This window comes from Electrophorus electricus, chromosome 18 (genome assembly GCF_041902795.1).
Source record: "Electrophorus electricus isolate QZ-2024a chromosome 18, ASM4190279v1, whole genome shotgun sequence".
Taxonomy (NCBI): domain Eukaryota; kingdom Metazoa; phylum Chordata; class Actinopteri; order Gymnotiformes; family Gymnotidae; genus Electrophorus; species Electrophorus electricus.
Genome location: NC_137514.1, coordinates 21508643 through 21531520, shown reverse-complemented (window position 1 = coordinate 21531520; position 22878 = coordinate 21508643). Strand labels below are relative to the sequence as shown.

Here is a 22878-nt window from a genome sequence, read left to right as displayed (position 1 = left end):
GGGGGGGCATGAAGTGCAAAAACACGAGGTGTGTGTGGAAGTGTGCTTACACTCCAATGCTCACCATGTCCCCAGAGATTCTTGGTGGTACTGCACCTTACACACTCTTTGTGTGTGTGGGGGGGGGGGGGGGGGGGGGGGGGATGCGGACCGTAAACACACTTTCACTGCTGCGCCAAGGTAACGCAAATAAAACAATTTAAGTAGTTATTTTAAACTTGAAAAATGTCATGATAAAAAAAAAAAATTACATAATAAATAATTACAAACAAGATATTAAAACACAATTTACAGTTAATAAAATATACAATTATATCTAATATATGTAATACGCACTGCTTTACAAGTTAAAGATAAATTATAAAAGCATACAAATTAAATAAGGTAATATAAATATAATGTAATAGTATAGTAATAGTATAATGTAATATAATGTAATAATATTCATCAATTCATTCTGATCAGCAGTGAGTTGATAACATATCTTAGATAAACCCATTTTATTTAAACTTTTGTACATTTAAAAGTAAAATACATAGAGAGAGAGAGAGAGAGAGAGAGAGAGAGAGAGAGAGAGAGAGAGAGAGAGAGAGAGAGAGAGAGAAGAGAGCTACACTTAGTTTGTATATATTTCGGTCCGTCAAGCCTGTGCGTCTTTAAAGTGGATACGTTTAACAGTAAAATTCGTATATGTATAGTTCATTTTAAATGGATAAAATGGCGACTGTAGTTTTCTGTTTAATATTTCATTGAATGAAACGGAGTTGGAAGAACAAAGAAACTACATTTCCCATAATTCTCACGTAGCTTCGATTCGATGCGTAGCTGTACACCGTGGAAAAGGCTTCGCTGTTGTGCTCAAGAATTAAGCACCCGTATAAGGTAGCTAAACATGAATTAAAACCATTAATATCTCAGTTATATCCAGTTGTTAGGTAAAATGAGGGTTTGTGGTTGCTCTCGGCTTAATTTTGTGTTAATCTTAATCATAGTTTTCAGAAAATGATAACGGTTTAGCTAGTTTGTTCGATGCTAACGTCCCGCTAAACCTACTGTTTATAACGTGATGCTGTTTCAGTCATATTTAACTTCAAAGAGAGAGAGTGTGTAAAAATATTCGGTTGGTTTTGTATAATCAAATTTTAAGTGACTGTATGTTTCATGCGTGCGTAATGGAGAGAGCAAGGGAGATCGAGATACACCTTTAAAGTTCAGCTCGGTCGCTAGCTAGCTAGCGTTAGCATGCTGGGTTCACCTGAGATTAAAGGCGTTAAAGGCCAAGGATTTGTAACGAGATTCTTAGTTTGTGTATATTTAGTTTATTCAAGCATCGCGTTATGAACTTTTAGATGGTACGCCTAAGAGAGTGTGTATATGTATGTCTCTGTGTGTGTGTGTATATGTATATATGTGTGTGTATATATATATATATATATATATATATATATATATATAGTGTGTGTGTGTGTGTGTGTGTGTGTGTGTTTAAACTAACCAGATACGTTTCTGTGCGAAATGGCGGCTGCAGTTTTCCTTGCTCTGTATTGAATTGAGTTTAAGGGACTTGTATATGAATTAGAGAGAGAGAGAGAGAGAAAGCGAGAAAGCGTTTATTAATCTAGTTACAAACAAACCAAGATGCACTATTCGTGCCATGTATTGCTCTTGAATAATCAAAGTATTAAAAGGGCTATGAATATTAGGGGCTATTAAAAGTGTGCATGCTTGTGCAGAGTAGTAAAATAATAATAAAATAATATAGCTAGGTTTTTTTGGGGGGAGGGGGGTGTTATGTATTTATTTATACTTGAAACTTGGGCATTATGTGAAATTTGTTCATTGTATATTCAAGGTTTTAACGTGGCTAGCTGGTTAATCCAAGATATTCCTTTTCTGCTGCTGTCCCAGTGTCTTAGAACATGACTGAGGAACATGTGGTCAGAGTTGGGACTGTACATTTTGACCTGAGAGTTTTTTGTGGTAGTCTACCAAACAGCATAAGAGCTATATTGCCCAGGAATACATTTTATAATAATCATTATAAATAAAGCTATGGGTCTTGGTACATGCTTGTTATAACGCGTAAGTATAGTGAATGCTAATGTTAAGGCGGGAATGGGGAGAAGGAAGTGAGGGAGAGATGAGGGTCCGAATGTCTTATACTGACGTCACCAAGAGGCAGCATTCAAACCAACATTCCACAATGTATTTCTAAGAGCAAGTTTAACATTTTTAAGGGAGTCTTTAGGTACATTAAGTGGTTCAGCTGTATTGATCACAGAAAATGAATGCAGAATAACAAGTGTTCTGCAAGTACAAGAAATATTGATTCATGCATAAACTGACCAAGTGTTACTCTATCCTCCCCCTGCACTTATTATAAAAAAATATTTGCCAAACTGGCTAACGATCTCAAATCATACTAACTTTAATTGAATGAGAAGATTATATTATTAGTAGCATCAGTGTATTCTTTCACGTTTTATTAGGGAGAACCACCAAAACGGAGCAAAAAAAAAGCAACTTCTCCAGGACTGCAAAACATTAGCTTTAATACCCTTAGCAGACTAGCAGTGTAACAGACACTGTAACAGGCTGCTACTTCAGTTGCCACATTAGCTACTAAATCTGCAGTCTGTACCTACAACCCAGATTTAAAAAAAAACTCACCATCATATAAACAACCTTACACATGATGCACTTTGTCTCTGGAAATGTCACCAACCCCGAAAGTGCAAGATGAGCGAGTGGCTGTATCAAAATCCATAATATTGTTTATCATGTTTTCCTCAACCAAGCTAGCGGTAGCTATCTAACTAATGTGGTTAGCTAGTCATGAGCATAATCATAATTTTCAGAAAATGATAACGCGTCAGCTAGTTTGTTCGATGCTAACGTCCTGCAAGACCTACTGTTTATAACGTGATGCTGTTTCAGTCATATTTAACTTCAAAGAGAGAGAGTGTGTAAAATATTCGGTTGGTTTTGTATAATGAAATTTTAGGTGACTGTATGTTTCATGTGTGCGTAATGGAGAGAGCAAGAGAGATCGAGATACACCTTTAAAGTTCAGCTCGGTCGCTAGCTAGCTAGCGTTAGCATGCTGGGTTCACCTGAGATTAAAGGCGTTAAAGGCCAAGGATTTGTAACGAGATTCTTAGTTTGTGTATATTTAGTTTATTCAAGCATCGCGTTATGAACTTTTAGATGGTACGCCTAAGAGAGTATGTATATGTATGTCTGCGTGTGTGTGTGTGTGTGTATATATATATATATATATATATATATATATATATATATATATATATATGTATATATGTATATGCATGTATATATGTATATATATGTGTGTGTGTGTGTGTGTGTGTGTGTGTGTGTGTGTGTGTGTTTAAACTAACCAGATACATTTCTGTGCGAAATGAAACTAAAATGGCGGCTGCAGTTTTCCTTGTTCTGTATTGAATTGAGTTTAAGGGACTTGTGTATGAATTTGAGAGAGAGAGAGAGAGAGAGAGAGAGCGAGAGCTGTTAGAAACAAACATTGTAGGGCAAGATACACTATTCTTGAATAATCAAAGTATTAAGGGCTATTAAAAGTGTGCATGATTGTGCACAGAGTAGTAAAAAAATATTAGAAGTCTTATTATGTTTGTCACAAGTTACTTTCTTGACCATACAAACATTTTTGCTGTTGCATGTGGCCCTTGTCTTGAGTATGATTTGTCAAACTTTGCTACAAATATTCTCACTTGCAGGAAGAGAGGATAAAATGAGACGTAGGAGCGTCAAACCACTTGATGAAGCAGTGCAACATGTCAGCAGTGCTAGTGTACTGGAGCATAACTCAGTAAATCCTTATAAAGGTAAGCGTATTGAACCATGTGAAGCATAAAGCCCACATTGTTGTGGTTTTTATTGATGGTATATTAATTTACTTAGAAACAAAGTCACTTTGATACATTTTAAAACAGTAAATTCATTGTCTTACACTGAGGAAACAAACTTCCTGCACTGTATCACTGCTGCTATGACTCACCTCTAATGTGTTTAACTTCTTATGTTATACTTCTTTGACAGGTCGTGGTGTATTTGCCCTGGCGCCTTTGAATAAAGAAGATTTTGTGGTGGAAAACAGAGGGGAACTGATAGACTTCCTTGAATCAGAGAGAAGGAAGAAGGTCTCCCAAAATACTGTATTTATGTTTGACTTCTTTTGGCAGAACAAACAGTGGTGGAACATTTTGCAGATTACATGTTAGAGATTAGCATAGGCAGTATTAGTGCTGGTGGCTTTAAACTTTAAACTATTTTAATCGTATGAAATGAAATAATCTTAAAGAGTGTAGTGAGAGTGATGCCCTTACATGGTTGAGGTGAATGTAGGACTTCCTGTCAGCAAATTCGCCTGAAAATGTCTGCCACCTTTGGATAAAAAGCATCAGCTAAATGCCACCCTCTAAGAGAGTATTTAACACTGTTTAAAATATTGTAACCTTTCATAGGTCAGCTTTGTTGCCAGTGCTTGTGAACATGCTTGTCAGGCCTCAAACAGATTATTTCATTACCTGGAATTCATACTATGTTTTTAATATTTTACAGCCAATACAAAAAGCCTTAGAGACAGAGTACTCAATCCTGGTCTTGGTGATCGACAGTGATGGAGAATTCAGATTCAGCACACCTGGCTCATGTAGTTAGATTCCACTGAAGGTTTTGATTACCTGGATCAGGTGTGTTAGATTAGGGTTGGCGCTAAACTCTACAGAGTGGTAGATCTCCAGGACCAGGATTGGCTGTGCGTTTCAAGGTCAGTACAATGTGGGTCAAGTTTAACAAAATTGAATGCAGTGCAGCAAAAACCTTCCATTAAAAGTGATTATGTATGAGGTTTATATGAAACATTTTTGCTGTGATATTGTGAACATTAATGTAGCGGTTAACTTGGCACAGCATTCATCACACCTTTGCTGTGATGAGGCCATTTGTGAAAAGCATTTCCTTTCTGAGAAGTTGTACCTTGGGTCTAGCTTCTGAACAAGCCATGTAAAGCTTTCCTTTTCTGTTTGCTTACACAACCTGTCTTTGGCTAACCAAATTATGACTGCTTCAGTTATTTCATTCCAAATCTGGAAAATCAAACCCAGCACTTGCTTTATTCTTCTATGGAGCGCCATTTGCACATGCTCCACCTCCCACCACTATAGCAATTGTTAAATGCTGTAATCTAGTTAAACATGGAATACAATTTTTACTTTTTTTTTTCTTTCATTTTTAAAGCATCGATGCAACAAGAGAGGACGACACCCATGGCCATCTAGTGAACGATGAGCACAAAGGCCCTAACTAGAATGAAAAAGATCATTGTCCAAGGAAAACCACATCTCTGCCTTTTTGCAATTAGAGACATAATGCCTGGGGAGGAAATAACCTACGACTATGGAGGAAGTGACTGGCCTTGGAGGAAAAAGGTTTGTTAGATAGGAAAATGTTAGTTGTGTTTTAACCAGCTTACCAGTGTTATTGCTTCTTATTCTTATACCTTGCCTTTTGTTTGAATTATATTTCTTATAAGCATTTTAATGGAATCTCAGTAGAAACCTTTCAGATGAGGTCCACATGGTATGACAGTTTAGATTAGTTTGGGCTTTTAAAAAGTGCATAAATATTAGGTTTTAAGTGTTTATTTGTGATATTTGAAATCACTGTAGTCTACCTATGAGGACACTGCTACCATGATGATAGACATGGTTGAAACAATTGGTCCTGTGACCAATGCTGAAGCTTCCTCTTTGGACTTAAAGGTATTTAAGAGTTTTATTTTAATATCCATGTAGTGTTTGAAATACTTAGTCCTACTATAGCTTATTATGGTCAATTTGAGTTCTCAGGACTGATTTCTTTTAATGTCTAGGTAAACATTTCCACTGAAGCAGAAGACTCGCATGACAACATGCATAGACTGCAGTTCAGAAATAGTGTATGTTGCCTCATGACTAATGTCATTTAGGGTCTCATACAGATTTGTAATTTATCATTTCCAGAATTGAGTTTGTAATGGTTTCCTATTTTTAAACAAGCCTGGAGGGTTGGTTTTGGTTACACACAGTCAGGATGTTGTCTCGTCAACTTGAACCAGTACAGCAGTGAACATGTAGAAGAATTTATGGTCTCTTATTCTCAACAGTAGTTTGTCATAATTTAATTGCATTAAGTATATATTATGAATTTGACAGAGAAAACATCTGAAATTCTCAATACAATTCAGTATAAATAATTACTTTAAATAATTAATTGCCTTCAGGTGTTTAAATGTTTTAACTGTGTGATGTTTGAAATCCCTGTAGCCTGCTTATAAGAACAGTGCTAACATGATGGATGTGGTTGAATCAATCTACTCAGCTTCAGGTCCTGTTACCAATGCTGAAATTTCCTGTTCTGGCTTAAAGGTATTTTAAACATTGTTTTCATAGAAAACTGTTGGAATAGAAGTGAATTGATTTCCTAGGGTTTGACATCACTTTGTTTAGCATTTGCTTAATAAGTAATACATGATAAAGTAGTACATGCAGTTAACAATATTTGAGTTATTTTTACGCAAGTTTTGTAACGATGGTATACATCATGCTCTGGTTAAGTGCTTTAAAAAATTAAGTAAATTGTTTGTTTTATTTTATTTTTATTTTCAAGCCTGGTGAATCCACTCCTAAACATGGAAAAACTCGGATCCAGGCTTTGTGCTCTTTCGCAACACCTCCCCCACCAGGTATAACTGATGGTGTTTGGAAGCTCATAAATGCCATGAACCAAGATAGTGGCACTTGCAGTCCAGAATGACCAGAGTATTACTGAGTTTGGAAAGCATCTATATAATAAGTATGGATCGCGGGTTAAAATGCATGAATACATCCGTCAGAAGATACGAGAGCTTGGAAGACTCCTAATATGCGCACAAGAGATAACACCCCTTAAGTGCATCAAAGATCTTATCCGTCCTGAAGACTTTATGCACACAGTCACTGCAGTTAAGCACACAGCTGGCTACAACAAAGACACAGATAAATATCAATCAGCAAGTGTTGCGGTGAAACTTGGGCATAGCCTGAACAAAGTTGCTATGCTTGTGGAAAGCAGTGCCACCATAGAAGCAGACAAAGCAACAGCAAAAGAGGCCAGGAGTTTCCAAAAAAATCTATGGCTCCAGATGGCATGAGTATATTTCAGCCACAGCTCGCAGAACACTGGAGCAAGCCAAATGGAACTCTTCCTCGGTTGCTTCCTTTCACTGAAGATGTTAAACGTCTTCACTTGTATCTTGATGAGCACCATTACCGTAAAATTGTCAGCAGAGCCTTCCTCTCAGCACTGGTCACAATTGGCAAAAGTTACACTTACACAAATCATGCTGTTTAATCGCAGACATGAAGTTACTCAAATGCCCTTAACATTTCCAGAGATGCATCAGATCCTCATCCAGATGTTAGTCTGGCCCTCTCAGAATTGGAAAAGAAGCTTTGTCAACACTTCAAACGCATAGAGATCAGAGGCAAGAGGCAGGAAGGCTGCTGTTCTTGTAACTCCAACAATGCAAGACTCGCTTGACCTGCTCGTTCAACATCGTAGTAAATGTGGAGTACTTCAGGAAAATGTCTACCTCTTTGCACGACCTTTTGCAGTGACCTGCTTTCGAGGCTCAGACTGCATCAGGGATTTGTGACAATGTGACAGGTATCCAGTTAACATATCCTAATCTCTTATTTCTTGAATTAATTATTCTCAGTTTAAGTAGTACTGTTTACAAATTTCTGTACAGTTTCTGTGCTCATAAGGTCCTCAATACCTTTGGCCTGACAAATCTGACTCTGAATTTAGTACTCTTTTTCAGTTGATTTATGTAACTGATCTATGTTTGTTTTTATATAAGAGTATTTTAAAATGCATTTGTTTATTGAATTCGTCTGAATCACCCAAAATGCAGCATTCATGATGGAGTGAATACTGTCAGTGTATTTGTTTATTCCAAATCACTGTTTGGGAGAACATTTATACCATGTTGCAGGATTTGGGGTGTTTTACAGGTAAGCTGTATTACCTAGCACAGATGTGTAATGTAAATGCAGTAGTGTGTCATCAGTATGAGTGAGAGAGAGCTTCATGGTAGTAAGTATGCCAACAGTAATGGTGTAGGAGAGTTTAGAAACTTTGTTCAGGTATTTCTGGACTGAATCTCCAGTATTGCTTGCCTAATTGTAGGGGGGAAAATGGCTGGAGCACGTGGTGTCTTATGTTGACTTGACAAACAGAATGGTCAAGGAGCCAAATGTACCATGAATGACGCTAGGTGTTTATTCAGTATCCTTTTGATTTCTCATTTTCAGGTCTTGATGCAGCCATGTCATTACCACACGACAATACAAATCAAGTCGATGAGGATCCAGACCAAGTGGTGAGGTCAGATGAAAATGTGAGAGGTATAATCATTACCCAAAAATCTTTTAAACTTATATATTTGTTAACAGATGTGATGAATTCTGCCTTTTTCATGAGATCTTGGTGCTCCTTTCAGTTCAGGAACAACTTATTGTGTAACTAGTGCATCAGGCATTTTAGATCATGGAAGAGACAAATTTTTAATAATTTTCTTTTTTTTAAAATCTTATTTCGAATCTTATTTCAGACCAGTTGCTGAGGTCAATTAAAAGAAAGAGAGGTAGGATGACCTTTTAGCATTAGTTTGTACAAGAGAGTATACAGTTTGTTGGTTGTAATTAGGCCTGTACATGTTGATGGGTAAGAGTTCATTTACTCCTGGTTTAAAAACTAGACATCAAACTGGTTGGCCATCAGCAGCAGCTGATGAGAGAAAGACAATGTGAGAGCTGTGAAGGAAACCCCAAAATCAAGTCAGTGACATCAACAACCTCCACATGGCAGGAGTGAATCCTCCATTCAAAACCATAGAGAGGAAAAAGAGGCCTTACCACTAGATAAACTGCTGATCAGAAGTAAGGATCAGGAATTAACAAGGAAAATTGAGTTGCAAACATTTTGGAGTTTTATGCACTGATACCAAGATTAGCCACTACCAAAGTAGAGGTCAGAAAGGCTGAATTGCAGGTTGAAAAAGGATCTGCTTATGAACCAATACACTCAAGCTCATTGGTCAAGTACAGTGGAGTTTCTCATAATGGTAGCAGTAGAATGAATTCAGAGGTCACCAGAAACATTGTCTGCCAGCTTGATCATGCAGCAAGATGATGACCGGAAACATGCTACCAATGCAATAAAGGGAAAAAGTGGACAATTTTAGACTGGCCAAGTCAATCATGGGACCTTTGCCCTGTTGAGCAGCATTTCACCCCCTGAACAGGGGACTTTCTAATAGAAAAGACTTTATGGATACATTTCAGTTGTTTTTTATCTTATAGGTCCCAGTAAGAAAACACCTTGGAACAGTAATGAAGTCTGTGCTGTGGAGAAGCACATGATGGGGTTCATGAGGAGCTGGACAGTTCCAGGAAAAGCTGAGTGTGTGTGCACTGCGTGGAATCTGAACCACTGGCACTTAAAAACAGAGACTGATTAGCTGTCAAGTTCTATGTGAAAAATCGCATCACAGCGTTGCAGAGACTGCAGGTTTAACAGGTTTAAGACGTGGTCAACATGTATCTTAAACGACCGAAGTCTGTTTGTGTGGTTTTTTTTTTTTGGTTTTTAATGAAAGCTTTATTAAAAAAAAACAAAAAACGCCTGTTAAATTTGATGCTTTTCTCCAGATGTTAGTCAGGTTTATAAGTTTCAAGGTGAGTTTTTCTTTATTCTCACCTTTTGTCTTGGTTTATTATAGGATGTGCATTTTGATATGTTAAACAATGTTATAAATCTATTATTACATTAAAATTGTTACTAATAAGTCTTTAAACTAATGCATCTATCCAGATTAGTAATTCTGTCTGCATTATAAGGAAAAAGCAGTGTCCTCACAAAGAATGAAAACTGGTGATGTGTGTATTGATGGTCCTCAGGTATATTTAATACCTGAAATGTCCCCACATGTGACCACCAGTTCAGGCTAGAACTCATTTTGGTGAGAGATTTGAAATTGGAAGTGCAGGGGCGGGTCACAGAGCTCGCGCCTCAAGCGCATTACGGTCGCTTACCTGAACTGCAGCCGGACACTCGGGCTCTGCGCACACGGAACACAGCAGTCGTACAAATAGTTCCTGACAGTCCCCCAACAGCAACGTTTGAAATATGAAATTAAATTAAACATTCGACTATTTTTAAAATAAAGATTACTTTAAAAATGACACGATTCAATATTTCTAAAATGCTTGATGTGATATTTAACATCGTGTTCAAAACTTGCCTTTACACGTGTAAAAGCTGTGGGTTTTCTAACAGCAGTACTCCACTAACGTCTTTGCTTGTCTATTTGCATAGCCGTTTAGTGTCGGGTGTCGGCTGTGAATGAGTGCCCCCTGCTGCTGACGTGGTGTATTACAGTTTTATATGTACCGACATTATTAATCCGCTCCCTTTGTATGTGTAACCGTTTACAGGTCCCATATCACACCTTGAAAGTTGAAGTCAAACAGCACAATTACTGTAATAAAACCATATTGATAATGATTTATTGTACAACAGTAATGGGGGGGGGAATGCATTTTAGTAACAATTTGCAGAAAGTCCTGTTCAGCTGGAGAAAATTAAAGACATTTTAAAAACAAAGGTGGGCAAAATCATCAAGAACTAGGCTGTCATTAGCTGCTGGCCCAGTGAAGCATGTTTAAATTCAAAATAAACATCTGAAATGGACTAATACTTGGTTTGAATACATCAAATTGTCATTTTTTTCAGTTGTATGCAGAAGGCAGCCTTTGCCCCCACACTGCACCCGCCACAGATGTGACGAGATGAAAGCACCTGGAGAACACAGACGCCTTCAGCAAGAGACGAGAACAGACAATTTAAAAATAAATTCTGATAACATGAAAATGTTTGGAGCTGGTGGAGCTGCAAGCCCTCTACCCGCTGAGATATGGAGGAGCAACACATTTGTGCAGAGGAGCTGCTCTCCAGGACGGGAAACCGGGGATGAGCGTATAAAGCAACAGGAATGTGTCTGCTGGGATTAGGGTCACAGAGGGAGGTAGGAGTAGTTATCTCGGGGCTGACAGTCGTCTCAAATATGTCTCCCACCCTGCCACTCTGTACTCCTCAGCCGCCTTCAGCCTGTCTGGGCTGGCAAGAATCCCCCGTCCAACAATGATGACATCAGAGCGTTTGGAACAAATGACCTCTACTGGGCTGGTGTACTGCTGACCGAGGCCATCTCCTGGCAAAAAATGGAACAACAAGCCTGAGAACACAGACGACAGCATAGCTGCAGGCACTTTCATTTGCATCCAATTTCATTTTCCATTTATGTTTGATTTTGGATAAATGTGCTTATGATATTGATCATTCCTTAACTACACTGCCATCTAGTGGTCTTTGTAAAAGCTGCAAAGGGTCATTCCAGCTCCAGCGTGGAGAATGGCAGGTGTTATGAGGTGTACCTCCGCTCCGTAACTGCACCCCAGGGGTCATGTGGACGTGTTTGGGTTTACTGCTGATCTTAGAACTGCTGCTGAAAACACAAAATCGGGGTAATCCTCAGCTATTTTCAGCTGGGAAGAGAATCAGCTTCATAAACACAGAGCCCTCTCACGGACAGGCATGAAATCAAGGCTGACTTTAGGAGATTCAAAAAATGCATCCGAACTAATTAATTCTATACAGTAAAGAAAAAACAAACTCTATTTACAGTTACATGAGACAAATTAATCTTAAATCCACTCAGTAAACAAACTTCTAAGGAACATTAATAGCAAACAAGTTGCTTTCTTCACCAGCTCTATCCAGACAGGGCTTACCACAGTCTGTGTGTACTCCGCTGTTGCTAGGCAACCCTGAGAGCTCATCTGGGCAATGAGGAGGCAGCCGTGACCGAGCGGCTTCCCGACCACCCGCAGGGCCTCCACCACGCCAGGGCTAGGCAGAGCGTGGGCATTAACAATGTGTGCCCATGAGGAGATCTTGTACACGCCACCTGGAAAGGTCACCAAGAGGTGAGTTTAAAACACACAGCGCGCGCAAGGCTCTGTCACAGCTCCCAGCATTCACGGTTCCTTCTTGGTGTGGTGTGCTGGGGGTTGGGACATGACCAGTCTAGGAGTCTGTTCTTAGATCATTGTGGTCCTGACGTTTTAGCCTGAACGAGCCGTCGGGTCTTTCACCTCGGTCGGCTCACAGAAACGCAAATTCACAGAAAAGTCCAAACCTCTGAAATGGCACACCTTCATACTGGTGTTTCACAGTGTTCCCAATGTCCGCGAACTTGCGGTCCTCGAAGATGAGGAAGTTGTTCGCGCGCCAGCTCTCCAAGCCTGACGCTCACGGCGGGACTGAAGTCGCACAGGACGTCCACATGCGTCTTCAACGCGCAGACCAGCGGCCCGACGGCGTCGGCCAGTTCCAGCAGCTCACTGCACCGCTCACGCCCGCAGACATGCACAGCTTGCTGGTCTGCTCCTCCATCAGCGTGAAGAGGCGTGCAGCCAGCGGGTGGGTCCCGGGCAAAGCGGCCCGCTCCCTGTAGCCCAGACTCTCCTCCACCTCCCGCCCCGCGCGGCAGGCAGGGTTTGCTTGGAGGAAGCGCTCCACGCTGCCAGAGGTGGAGGCGTCGACGCGGCCCGCTCCCACCAGCACCGACAGGAGTTTGGAGATGGAGGTGATGGGGTGGACTGCGACGCCCTCGGCTGCGAGACGCCTGCTGCCGCCCTCTCACAGTCCAGCAGCACCACCGCGTCCCTGACCTTTAACCCCTCGCCCTGCAACACCTGTGTGGTCTCCAGGACACTGCTGCCGCTGGTTACTACATCCTCCACGATCAGACATGTCGCCCGGACAAATCAGACCCTCAATCATGCGCTTTGTTCCTGAGGGACAGTTAAAGACATCAGCAGCTAAGGACCACCAGATAAAATCACACACTTGAAACATGCCAGAAACAAACACTAGACTGAAAATCTCCACCAGTCTGATCTGACACAGTGGTTAAATATCGGCGACGGTTAGAGATTCACGCTGTCAACACACTTTTGGGTCTGTGCAATGACTCTTGTTAATGTTTGTATGAGTATCCCTAAGCATCGTTATCGACCCTGTGCCTGTAACACTGCACTCGCTTTTTGTTTGTTTTAAATCACCTTTGCTCTACCCTCCTGTTGTTGGAACAGTTCTCATCAATACTGGTGATGCACTAAAAGTTTAGAATATACAGCTCAGTCTTGTGAACGGATTCTTCCCTTTTACCTTTCAGGGGTCTGAATACCGACACGGCGGTTCAACAATGTCTTAGCTCACGCATTACAGTTTAAGATGTGACCGTTACCGTATGCCTTGGACTCTTTAAGTCGAATCAGCATGGGGACGCGTTTGGTCGAGCAGATGATGGTCGCCAGTGGAAGAGCCGTGTAAGGAACCCCGCACACGCAGTCAAAGCAGGCGCCGGCGTCCTCTGCACGCTTATGAAGAAGACTGGACACCTGACCAACAAAACCACTAATAAGTGACAAACAAAATATATAATCGACAAAACATTCATAAACGGGACCGCTCATGTTCTCACTTTCCACGTTACACTCAGGGGATTTGTACATGCTCAATTCTTTACACTCCTCTCAAATAAGGTAGTTAAACAGCCGATGAGGTTCGCACTGCAGCTGGACTGAACAGGTAGGTAACAGGTAAGGTAACAGGTAGGTAACAGGTAAGGTAACAGGTAGTTAACAGTAGTTAGACGTGTGAAAACGACGCTTAAACCGATTAGGTTAACAGGCTGAAGCACGTGCGTACCTGGTTCATCACTGCACGGGTAGGACACCATCACGCGGAGATCAAAATATATCGGAGATATCAGTCCGCTATTCAGTTTAAATGTCCCGAACTTGACCGCTTCGATGTCGTACAGCTTTAAGATTCAGCTGTCGAGCTCTGTATCGTCCTTTCCCTGTAGTTACCGCTTTACTTCAGCAAACTAAGCAGTTGGCTTCCAGTTCCGGAAGCCAAAATAAAAGACGTCGTTTTTGCAAGACAACAAAAATATTTGAAATTATTTTAGTTTTTATATCGTATTGCAATGTTTGGCGTCAGTACATATATTTATAATAAATGTATTTCATTAATAATTTGCACGTGCCCTCGTTTTTAAATAACCCATACGGACATGACGCCGACCAGTCAAAGGTCAGAGGAGTGGGTAAGACGTGTGGCTGCTTCGGTATTTTTACCTTCTGATCTAACGTTCTTCTTATCTCTACGCTCTCCGGTTAATTAAATAGGCTAAAGCTGAGATATGGTTCAATTAAAAATATTAGATCATTATTTATTATTTTTTAATTGGTAGTCATTGCCTGCCCTATTAGAGTGAAGCCAGCTAATCGATACAACACCGTAACCTGATGAGGCCTCGCCGTCTCTGAGTATTTTCTCCTCAGAGGAGGATTTCCCAACATGTTTGTTTGTCATAAACCTTTGTACTTTCACTGTTTATGAATATAAAGCTGTAGTTTAGCAAAGCTGGCCTTGCCATCTCTGCCTTCACAGTCACTCAGTATGGGCACTCATGTTTAGGTGTAATATACTTACTCACAAATATGAGCAAAACGGACACGTTTACAGTCCTTTTAACATTAAACCATAGAATTTGAGTTTAATTGAATTGTCTATATACTTTCCCCATCTTCCTGTGATGAAACGTAACAAATACATGAGGAGCTAGCTAGTGATTTCAGCATCTGTGTACATCCATACTCCAGAGCCCTGTATACATTTCTCTATTACCATACTGAATCATTTTTGCCTTTCAAAAAATGTATGCAGCTTCCAGGCATTTGTGTGCTAAAAGCTATTAGCAAAATTCAAAAAGGTCTTGGTCATATTACTAACATTAGCTTAGCAAAATCACTAGCTAGCCAACAAACTATTAATCTGTGTAGCATTAGCTGTTCCACTAGACTAACAACAGCTAGCTGAAACATAAATGTTTCTCTAGCCTGTGTTACACAAAAAGCTCAGGCATTCAAACAAGTCTTGCTAAATAACAGTACACAAACAATATCACATGATTTTGCCTTGAATTTCCTGTTGCATTGTTAAATGGACATATATTAAAAGTGGAAAAAAAAAAGGTTGTTTGGACAAAATCTGTCTCAGTTGGTTTGTGAGTCACCGCAATTCCATGTTGTAGTAGTCTCATTCTCATTTATGAAATGTCTTGAATGTAAAGATGGAAGTAATTTTCCATCCTTTAGGTTCCATTTGAGCTCGTTCAATACAGAAGAAAATGTAAAAATATTTTTTTTTTAAAAAACCCTGGCTTTTATTTTTGGAGTGTATAATGTGTATTTTGATGCTGGACATTAATTTTCAGTCATGCTCTACATTTCCTGATTCACCGAGGTCTTTTGAACATATGCATGAAATTACTGAGTAGCTACACAAGTGTATCCACTAGGTGTGCTAGACATCTCCAGAGTGCCCAAAAACGTCTCCAAATGCACAGTCCCCAGTTCCTATACATTAAGTGTGCAAGATTCTTTTTGCTAAAACATCACAACAATGTTCAATAGTATGCTTTCTCATTTATACTTACAGTTTGTAGCAGTATTGTGAATTTTTCCAGCAGTGAATGGAAACATCGTAGCTAGTCCATGCTAGAAGCCAATGAACCATTTCTCAGCTTCCGGCTCATAACTGCACCCTGTAACAATGGCGTGTGTGTTGCAGGGCATGGAACAGGATGCGCAGACTCCCCTGATTGTGACAATGATGTTTATTCACACACAGTGTAGACAATATCGGTGGCACTCACATATAACCTTTATGGGTAAAATTACTCTACAATTAACATGTATCAAGGCTAACCCACATGTAACTGAAGACGATACAAACAGGCATAACAGCTACACAGACGTTTAACATTACACAGTGACAATGACCAATGGGGAGCATACACTGACAGGTTTATGTAGACAGACTAACATGGGACATTAATCCCTATCCAGGTGTACGCAACCCCAGGGGAGCGTGGTTACAAATGATACATGTGAATCCCCCTGCACGCAGCAGCCTGTACCACGTGACTCGTGGGGGAGGAGCGTTCTTTGACACACCCAAACTACTCCATGTAAACTTCAGCTAAAATAAGCCTCTTCCATTCCATGATGTCCAATATTATTGGTGATCAAATATGGCTGCATGAGTTCCACCAAACAGCATCACACGCATGCGCTACACTTTATCTGATTACAACTCCCAAGCGCTGGGCCGCTGGATGCAGAACTGCAACTGGTTAAATGGGTAAACAAATAAGGCAAGTGAGGCATCTATGTTTTAGTCTATTTGATGAACCAGCTGTCAGTCATGCCGCTTGCGCCTGGAAAACATTTGTGAAGTAATTTGATAGCCCCTCCCCATCCCCCTTCACACCTTGCTTAGTGATTGGTGTGAATTGCTGTCACTCAAAGAAAATAGCTCTATAATGCTCAACAGAAACCACAGAATCTAAGAAAGGAGGGTCTTATCTTCCATTCAGGAACACTGCTATGTGGGTAACTTGCATTTTGTGGTAAGTAAAGGCTTGTGTATTTTGTGTTAGGTTACAAAGGAAAGGAATGTGTGTTTTTGTACAAAGACGTGAGCAAGGAAATAAAGAACTTTATTTATACTTTTTAAATATGTCACTTAGTTGCTTTGATGGTAAGTGAATTTTCTATGACAAAAGCCAAAGTTATCTTATGCCAGAAACATGTTTTTAAAGGCCATTTAAAAGGAAAGGCATGGTGGTTGTGGAAATTACCAAAGAAACATGATGTATTCACCATTGGGTTTCTGGTCAACGGTTGAAAAATCGTAGAAAATCACATAGAAATTTTGTAAGCAGGTATGTATATTAGTTCCAAGAAATTTTATGTTGATAGATGTACTGCATTTTTAAGAATATTCAATGCTATCTGGAGATTTATTAGAGTATGCTAGAAGGTGCAGGTGCAGTAACCAAAAATTAACCTCAGTAACAGTGGAATCTAAACTAACGTTTGATCAAGGTTACTGCAGCAACAGATTCACCAAATTACTTCTAAGTAAGCTTGCAATGGCGGTCGCGCAGCCTGAAACAAAGGCGATCAAGTTCCTCTTTTAAACTACGGACAACTCATGTTCCTGGATTTTAGCGCCAGAAGGACGATTCCCAGCACACCTGGACAATGTCATATTTTATCAACAAGGAACCAGCAGTGGAAATTCCTTCCTAATTCTAGAGGAATTCAGTGAGGTTGACTAACTAGGACAATCACCCAAAATTATCAAAACATTTGACACTTTTAACATCTGGGGAAAGTTTAAAAAAGGGCTTAGTTAAACAGTAAAGTTTAAGAACATTGTACTATCTTGAATCTATTTTTGCTTAAATAACCTTAATTCAATATTTATACACACTGGAAATTCTTTCTTTTCGTTGCATGCAATCTCTCAGACATATCTCTCTCTCTCTCTCTCTCTTTTTCATTAACAAGCATATGTATCATCATGTTGCTTCCTTAAGCTCAGACAGACTGACCTTATTGTTTAGTTAGTAAAACCAGCACCTAACTCTTATTGTTTAGTTTGTAAATGATCCTTTGTTCTGTGATCACATTAAAACAAGCCAGTGGAGCTCATTAACATACCGTCACATCGCTGTTTAAACTGGGACATTTTGTTTGCTTTGTTCTCCATAGAACCAAGACAGCAAGTCCTGCCTCCTTCTCACACACACATTTGTTCTATTCCCCTTTTACATACACAAGCTTTTAGTTGATTTCAGTGTAAACATACTGATTGACGCTGTTTGTGATTTAGAGTAGTTGTGTTATTAAATGTATCAATTTATTCACAGCTTGATTGGACCTAGGAATGATCAACCCAAGGCAGGCCACCTCAGAGGAGGGTGTCTAGTGTTTAAAAGGCCAAAACATCCATTGATTCTGAGGTACACTACTAATGATGTGTCCTACAATTTCCCCATACACTAACTAAAAAGACCACAGGCACATGGAGACACACACCTGCCATACCCTTTAATCACTAATAATATGGGAGTAAAATAAAAGGCCCGTACATGGCAGTACACTTCACTTGTTTCTCCATAATACACCACTCTAAAGCCCTATAAATAGATAACCCCCTTCATGTCTAGGCCTTAAACCTAAGACCTGACCCCAACCAACCACACAATCCCCTGACATCAGAAAATAGGCCACTTTAACATCCCAACAACAACCCATAGCGCATCCACACCTGCCCAACTTCCAACCTGTCGAATGAGAGTAACGAGGATGGGTAGGTGAGCAGAAAGTGTCCAGACAGACATGAGTGGCCAAACTAGTGGCGCCCCTTCTTCTGCAAACCTGAATGGGACCCTGAAGTCTTACGATGAGTCACCGCAACCCTTCACTTCTGACAGTCTGATGAGACAGCCTAACACAACACCCATTCAGGTTGAGTCTAAAATGAGAAACCAGTGGCAATACTTAGCAATCACCGGCCTGTGCACGACATTTGACCTTCTCACTCAACCATTCTCAAAACCTAACCCTAACGTATCCTAATTCAACAAATGCCTCTGGTCTGTTTTGCTACGCCCCTTGTTACATCTTCCTCATAAAAAACAATGCAATGCTATACTGGAGTTGGGCAAACTAATGAGGAGGACTGGCCACTAGATCCTTTTAACTAGATCATTTGTTATTGCCTCATATCTCTAGTCCTTTCACAGGGGTCAGTGATGGAACCATAAGAGAGCTGCCCTTTGGCTTAACAGATGAGATGCTAATCAACAATCCTGCACCTTCCTGAAAATGACAGACATTTAAGGCTACAGATGGAGGAGTTGATGATTTTGACTTTTTTTAGAGTCTAGATTTTAATCTAGATTTAACTATAGTTTGCTAAAAAGCCTTCTTTAGTCGACTCTGGTTCAAGTTTTTTTAAGCAATGTAATTGATCAAATAATTCTGGTTGTAAATGATGAGTGAGGTGAGGCAAGACTATAGTGCTGTGGTTAGCAGCTTTTATTAAGAGCAATCCCAAAATCATCCTGTCCTTTGTCGAGTAGCCAAGGGACAAATATGAAATCAGAAAATCACGTTGAGATCAATGTGAAATCAGAGTAAAAGAAATGCATATAGAAATACACACCTAGGAACCCAAAGTTCGAGAGGTAGTTGATAGTAAGCGCCAGGAGGTTAACATTTTGCCTAGTTGTATTTGTAGTAAAGTGAATGTTTGTGCAAGGGGGGCAATGTATGGACAGTGAGTGCAGGCTATAAATATCAGTAGATGGAGTGAAGTTCAAGATTGGAAATTGTTGTAGATGTGGGTAAAAAAACTACAGGTTCCACATTGTATTTCATTAACTGTGCTGAGGCCAGTCATTCTGAAACTATAGTTTATTTTATACAGTTAACAGTTCCATTTGAAGATGCAGCAGATTAAGGTTTTCAAAGGAAAAAGCTGAAGCACTCAGACTTGGTGGCTGAGGTGAGAGAACGAGGCAGGTGCATATAAGACCAAGAGAGACAGGTGTCGGGATTTGTGGCCAAGTCTACCACCTCATTTCTTGTGCAGTTCGGCCTTAGAAACTGTAAATTGAGGGTAGCTGTGAAGCAGTTAGCAGAAGTAGCTGAAAGGGTCAGTTATTGTGGATGAGGAGAGCATAGACTACTTGGGTTAATGCACCATAAAGGTGGAGTGGCTAAGGTTGTCGTGTCATTGTGTAACGTGGTAGGTCCAGATGGAACCGGTGTCACTGAGCATGCATTAATGGTGCCAGTAGTTTTAGTCACTGTTGAGGCCAAGATGGCTCTGTGGTTTTGAGGAATGCTTGTTTATAATAGGTGAGATCCGTGTGGAACTGGCAGCACTGTGTACACATCAACTATGCCAGTGGGGCTGGGTACAGCTTTAGTGAAGTTTACATTTAAGGTGGAGTATGCGGTTGGTTTAAAAGTGAACTTGCAGTGAGGCTGGTGCCTAGCTGATGACCCCTGAGAACAGCTTACAAAGATAAGATAATTAAGGGCACTGATATATAAAACACAAGAAAATGGAGGACTAAATCAAACCAAAAAAAAAAACCCAAATACAACTGGTAACCATGGGAATTGTGATGCCAAAGCGGGAAGACCATGATGATGGCAATAACGGTGATTATGATCCTCTTTACCAAGAAGTTGGAGTGAATTTGTGCCTAAACTCCATCCTGTATCACTAGTGATGTGAAACCTTCAGGTATCCAAGTGCTGAAATAAGAGTAGAGATTTAAAAGGTTGCTCTGTTGCAAAGGAATTCATGCCCCTCTTAGATTTTTAAAATTGTTTTTCATCTTGTGTACCTTGTGCATCTGTGAAAGGTGATATTCTCTCAGGCCTCATCCACCCCTCTCCCTATCTAACCCCCTTCCTAATCTCTCTCTCTCTCTCTCTCTCTCCTTCCTATGTCTTGCCTCTCTCCTTTGTTGTTGAACTGAATGCATAATGTTAGATAAGCACCCTATTTTCTGGCTAAGAACAACAGATCCACATGCACAACAGAGTTTCCCCACATGCACAAATACACACCAAGAATCCAAGGATCAACACAGTCTCCTGTCTCTTTATTACCGGATTTATAATAGGTGGTCTGCATTAATCATTATGTTGGTATTAAAGACATTGCAAATACTAGCCTGGAGAGAAAGAGTCTAGATGAGTTCTTCTTTTAATTACACATTCATGCAACAACAATAAACATTTATCTCATTCACTGGAATTTCTATGAGTTATGAGCTGATGACGGTGTGGTCAGGGCTTGAACATTCAGTGAAGAAAGCTCAACAGTGCCCTCTGTGGTTGTGGGGCTTGAACACTTTGTCCTCAGTGAACAAAGCTCAACACCGCCCTCTGCTTCCTATGAAGAAGAAGGCAGCCTATCCCAAAATGCTTCTACATAAGCATCATAGAGAGCATCCTGACATATCACTGTCTGCGACAGGAACTGGTCCTCCTCAGACATTACTGCACCACTGCTGGCAAAGACTGCCCAACGCATTAATGGATCAAGTTTCCCTGACATCAACATCTTTTACATCAAGCAGTGCATAAGGAAGGCCTGCAGCATCAGGACGCATTCCTCACCTAAACCTTCAAACCTCCCATCTGGACATAGGCTACGAAGCATACTTATTGCATCCGGTCATTTTACACATGAAATTAACACTTTGCTCATTTGAATCTGTACACATTGTCTGTTCATGTTTGTCTCATTTGTTGGATTTGGTTCTCTTCATCTACGTTTATCTTGTTGTAGGTCAAATTTAGGCATAAATCTAAAAACGTCTAAAGGGTTCACAAACTTTGAAGCACCACTGTATGTGCCACCTTCTTTTACAGTAGAGTGCTGAAGTTTGAGAGAGAGAGAGAGAGAGTTCCTGTTTCACAGAGCCACAGAAAGGAAGGGATGCTGAAAAGCTGTTGTCACATTTACAGTAATAATCAAGTGAGCTCTGTGTTCTACCCGTCTCCTGCATTCTGTTTCCCTTCCTGAAACAGAAAGTCCTAGTGTTCACAGTTTATTACAGGTTTTTTTTTTTATTTACTGCATTGTCGTCTGTATTTTACTGTATTTCCAATGTCTGCACTTGGCTGCGCTGTGCGCTTGTTAATGTCAATGTGGCGCCATGTGCTGGAGAAACAAGTTAATTCATCATTCAACATGTCTGTTAGTGAAGGCACTAGTAAAGGCAAAGTCGACTGACAAGGTTACATCATATTCCTCCTGTCTTAGCTACAATGCATTAGCTCCCAGCAAAACTCATTAAAATACATCTAATGACCTACAAAGCATTGAATGGTACAGTGAAAGAATACACATCGAATGTAGAAATATATAGAGGGTCCAGACCATGAATGGACTTAAAAACCCAAAGCAGTTAGGTTTTGGGTTAAGGATAAGGTTAGTTAGGTTGAGGTCTGATTGCTGGTTCCACTTGTGACTCTGTTTGTATCCAAGCTCTTCTTTGATTAATTCATGTTACAGATACTCTGTTGAGAGTTTATTAATCATTTATAAAGGACCACTCAAAATATAGTGTTACTCTGACATTATTATTAATATTATTATTATTAATTACTGGTCATACCAGTATAGCAGCACTGTGATTTCAGTATTATTACATCATTAGCATTCAATTTCTTTATTATAGATCAGTGATTTCAATCCAATCAGACAGAATGCAGTAACCCATACAACAACCCTGTCACTCATTGCTCTTTAGTCCAAGGCTCTACTGGAATGACCTGTGTCATTTATTCCTTATTATTCTTGTTTCCAGTCATTAGGAGAAGTCTTTAGGACAAGCAGGAGTACCAGTGTCTGATAGGCAGACAACACCTCTGCCTGATCTGCTGCAAATAGACTGATTTTGATTAGGGCTGTATTAGCAGAGTATATCTCTTAAGAGACTCCAGTAGTATTACACCTGGATTAGCTGGCAGGCCTCCATTAACTCGAGTGCCTTTGCCATCGTTTTTGCTGCGCTACCTCATCTGACACACTTAAAAGGTGAGAATGGAATGTTAAACGCTGTGATCCATTTTCCCAGATCACAGCTGTCCTGAAAGCCAAGATGTGGTTATGAGAAGAGGAATTGATTTTATTAATGAAGTGCTCTGCACTGCAGAAGATGAACAGGCTGGTGCTTATCGGTGCTTTCCGAGCTACTCCCACTGCTGAGCACAATACTTCCACAGAGGAGAT

The 22878-nt window shown here is 40.1% G+C and overlaps 1 protein-coding gene and 1 pseudogene across 9 annotated transcripts; one reads left to right on the top strand and one right to left on the bottom strand.

The window, feature by feature from the left end:
- Window positions 1–785: 785 nt before the first annotated feature.
- LOC113568688 (uncharacterized) lies at window positions 786–13922 on the top strand. 9 transcript variants are annotated; one of them, XR_014118233.1, is made up of 13 exons: window positions 786–882; window positions 3756–3863; window positions 4078–4178; window positions 4600–4807; window positions 5278–5468; window positions 5709–5801; window positions 5912–5977; window positions 6345–6446; window positions 6688–6763; window positions 8376–8468; window positions 9426–9527; window positions 10858–12110; window positions 13364–13922. XR_014118233.1 is itself a non-coding variant. In XM_035534989.2 (12 exons), exons 5-12 carry the CDS (start codon window positions 5325–5327, stop codon window positions 10907–10909), a joined length of 726 nt encoding a protein of 241 aa, XP_035390882.2. In that variant the 5' UTR covers window positions 786–882; window positions 3756–3863; window positions 4078–4178; window positions 4600–4807; window positions 5278–5324; the 3' UTR covers window positions 10910–12284. The 9 variants fall into 9 exon arrangements, 4 of the variants coding, with proteins under 4 accessions (XP_035390882.2, XP_081557401.1, XP_035390881.2 ...); XR_014118232.1 differs by lacking the exon at window positions 13364–13922 and adding an exon at window positions 12253–12290; XR_014118231.1 differs by lacking the exon at window positions 13364–13922 and having other exon boundaries at window positions 10858–11389; window positions 11946–12284.
- LOC113592267 (uridine 5'-monophosphate synthase-like) lies at window positions 11160–14271 on the bottom strand (annotated as a pseudogene).
- Between the last annotated feature and the right edge of the window lie 8607 nt (window positions 14272–22878).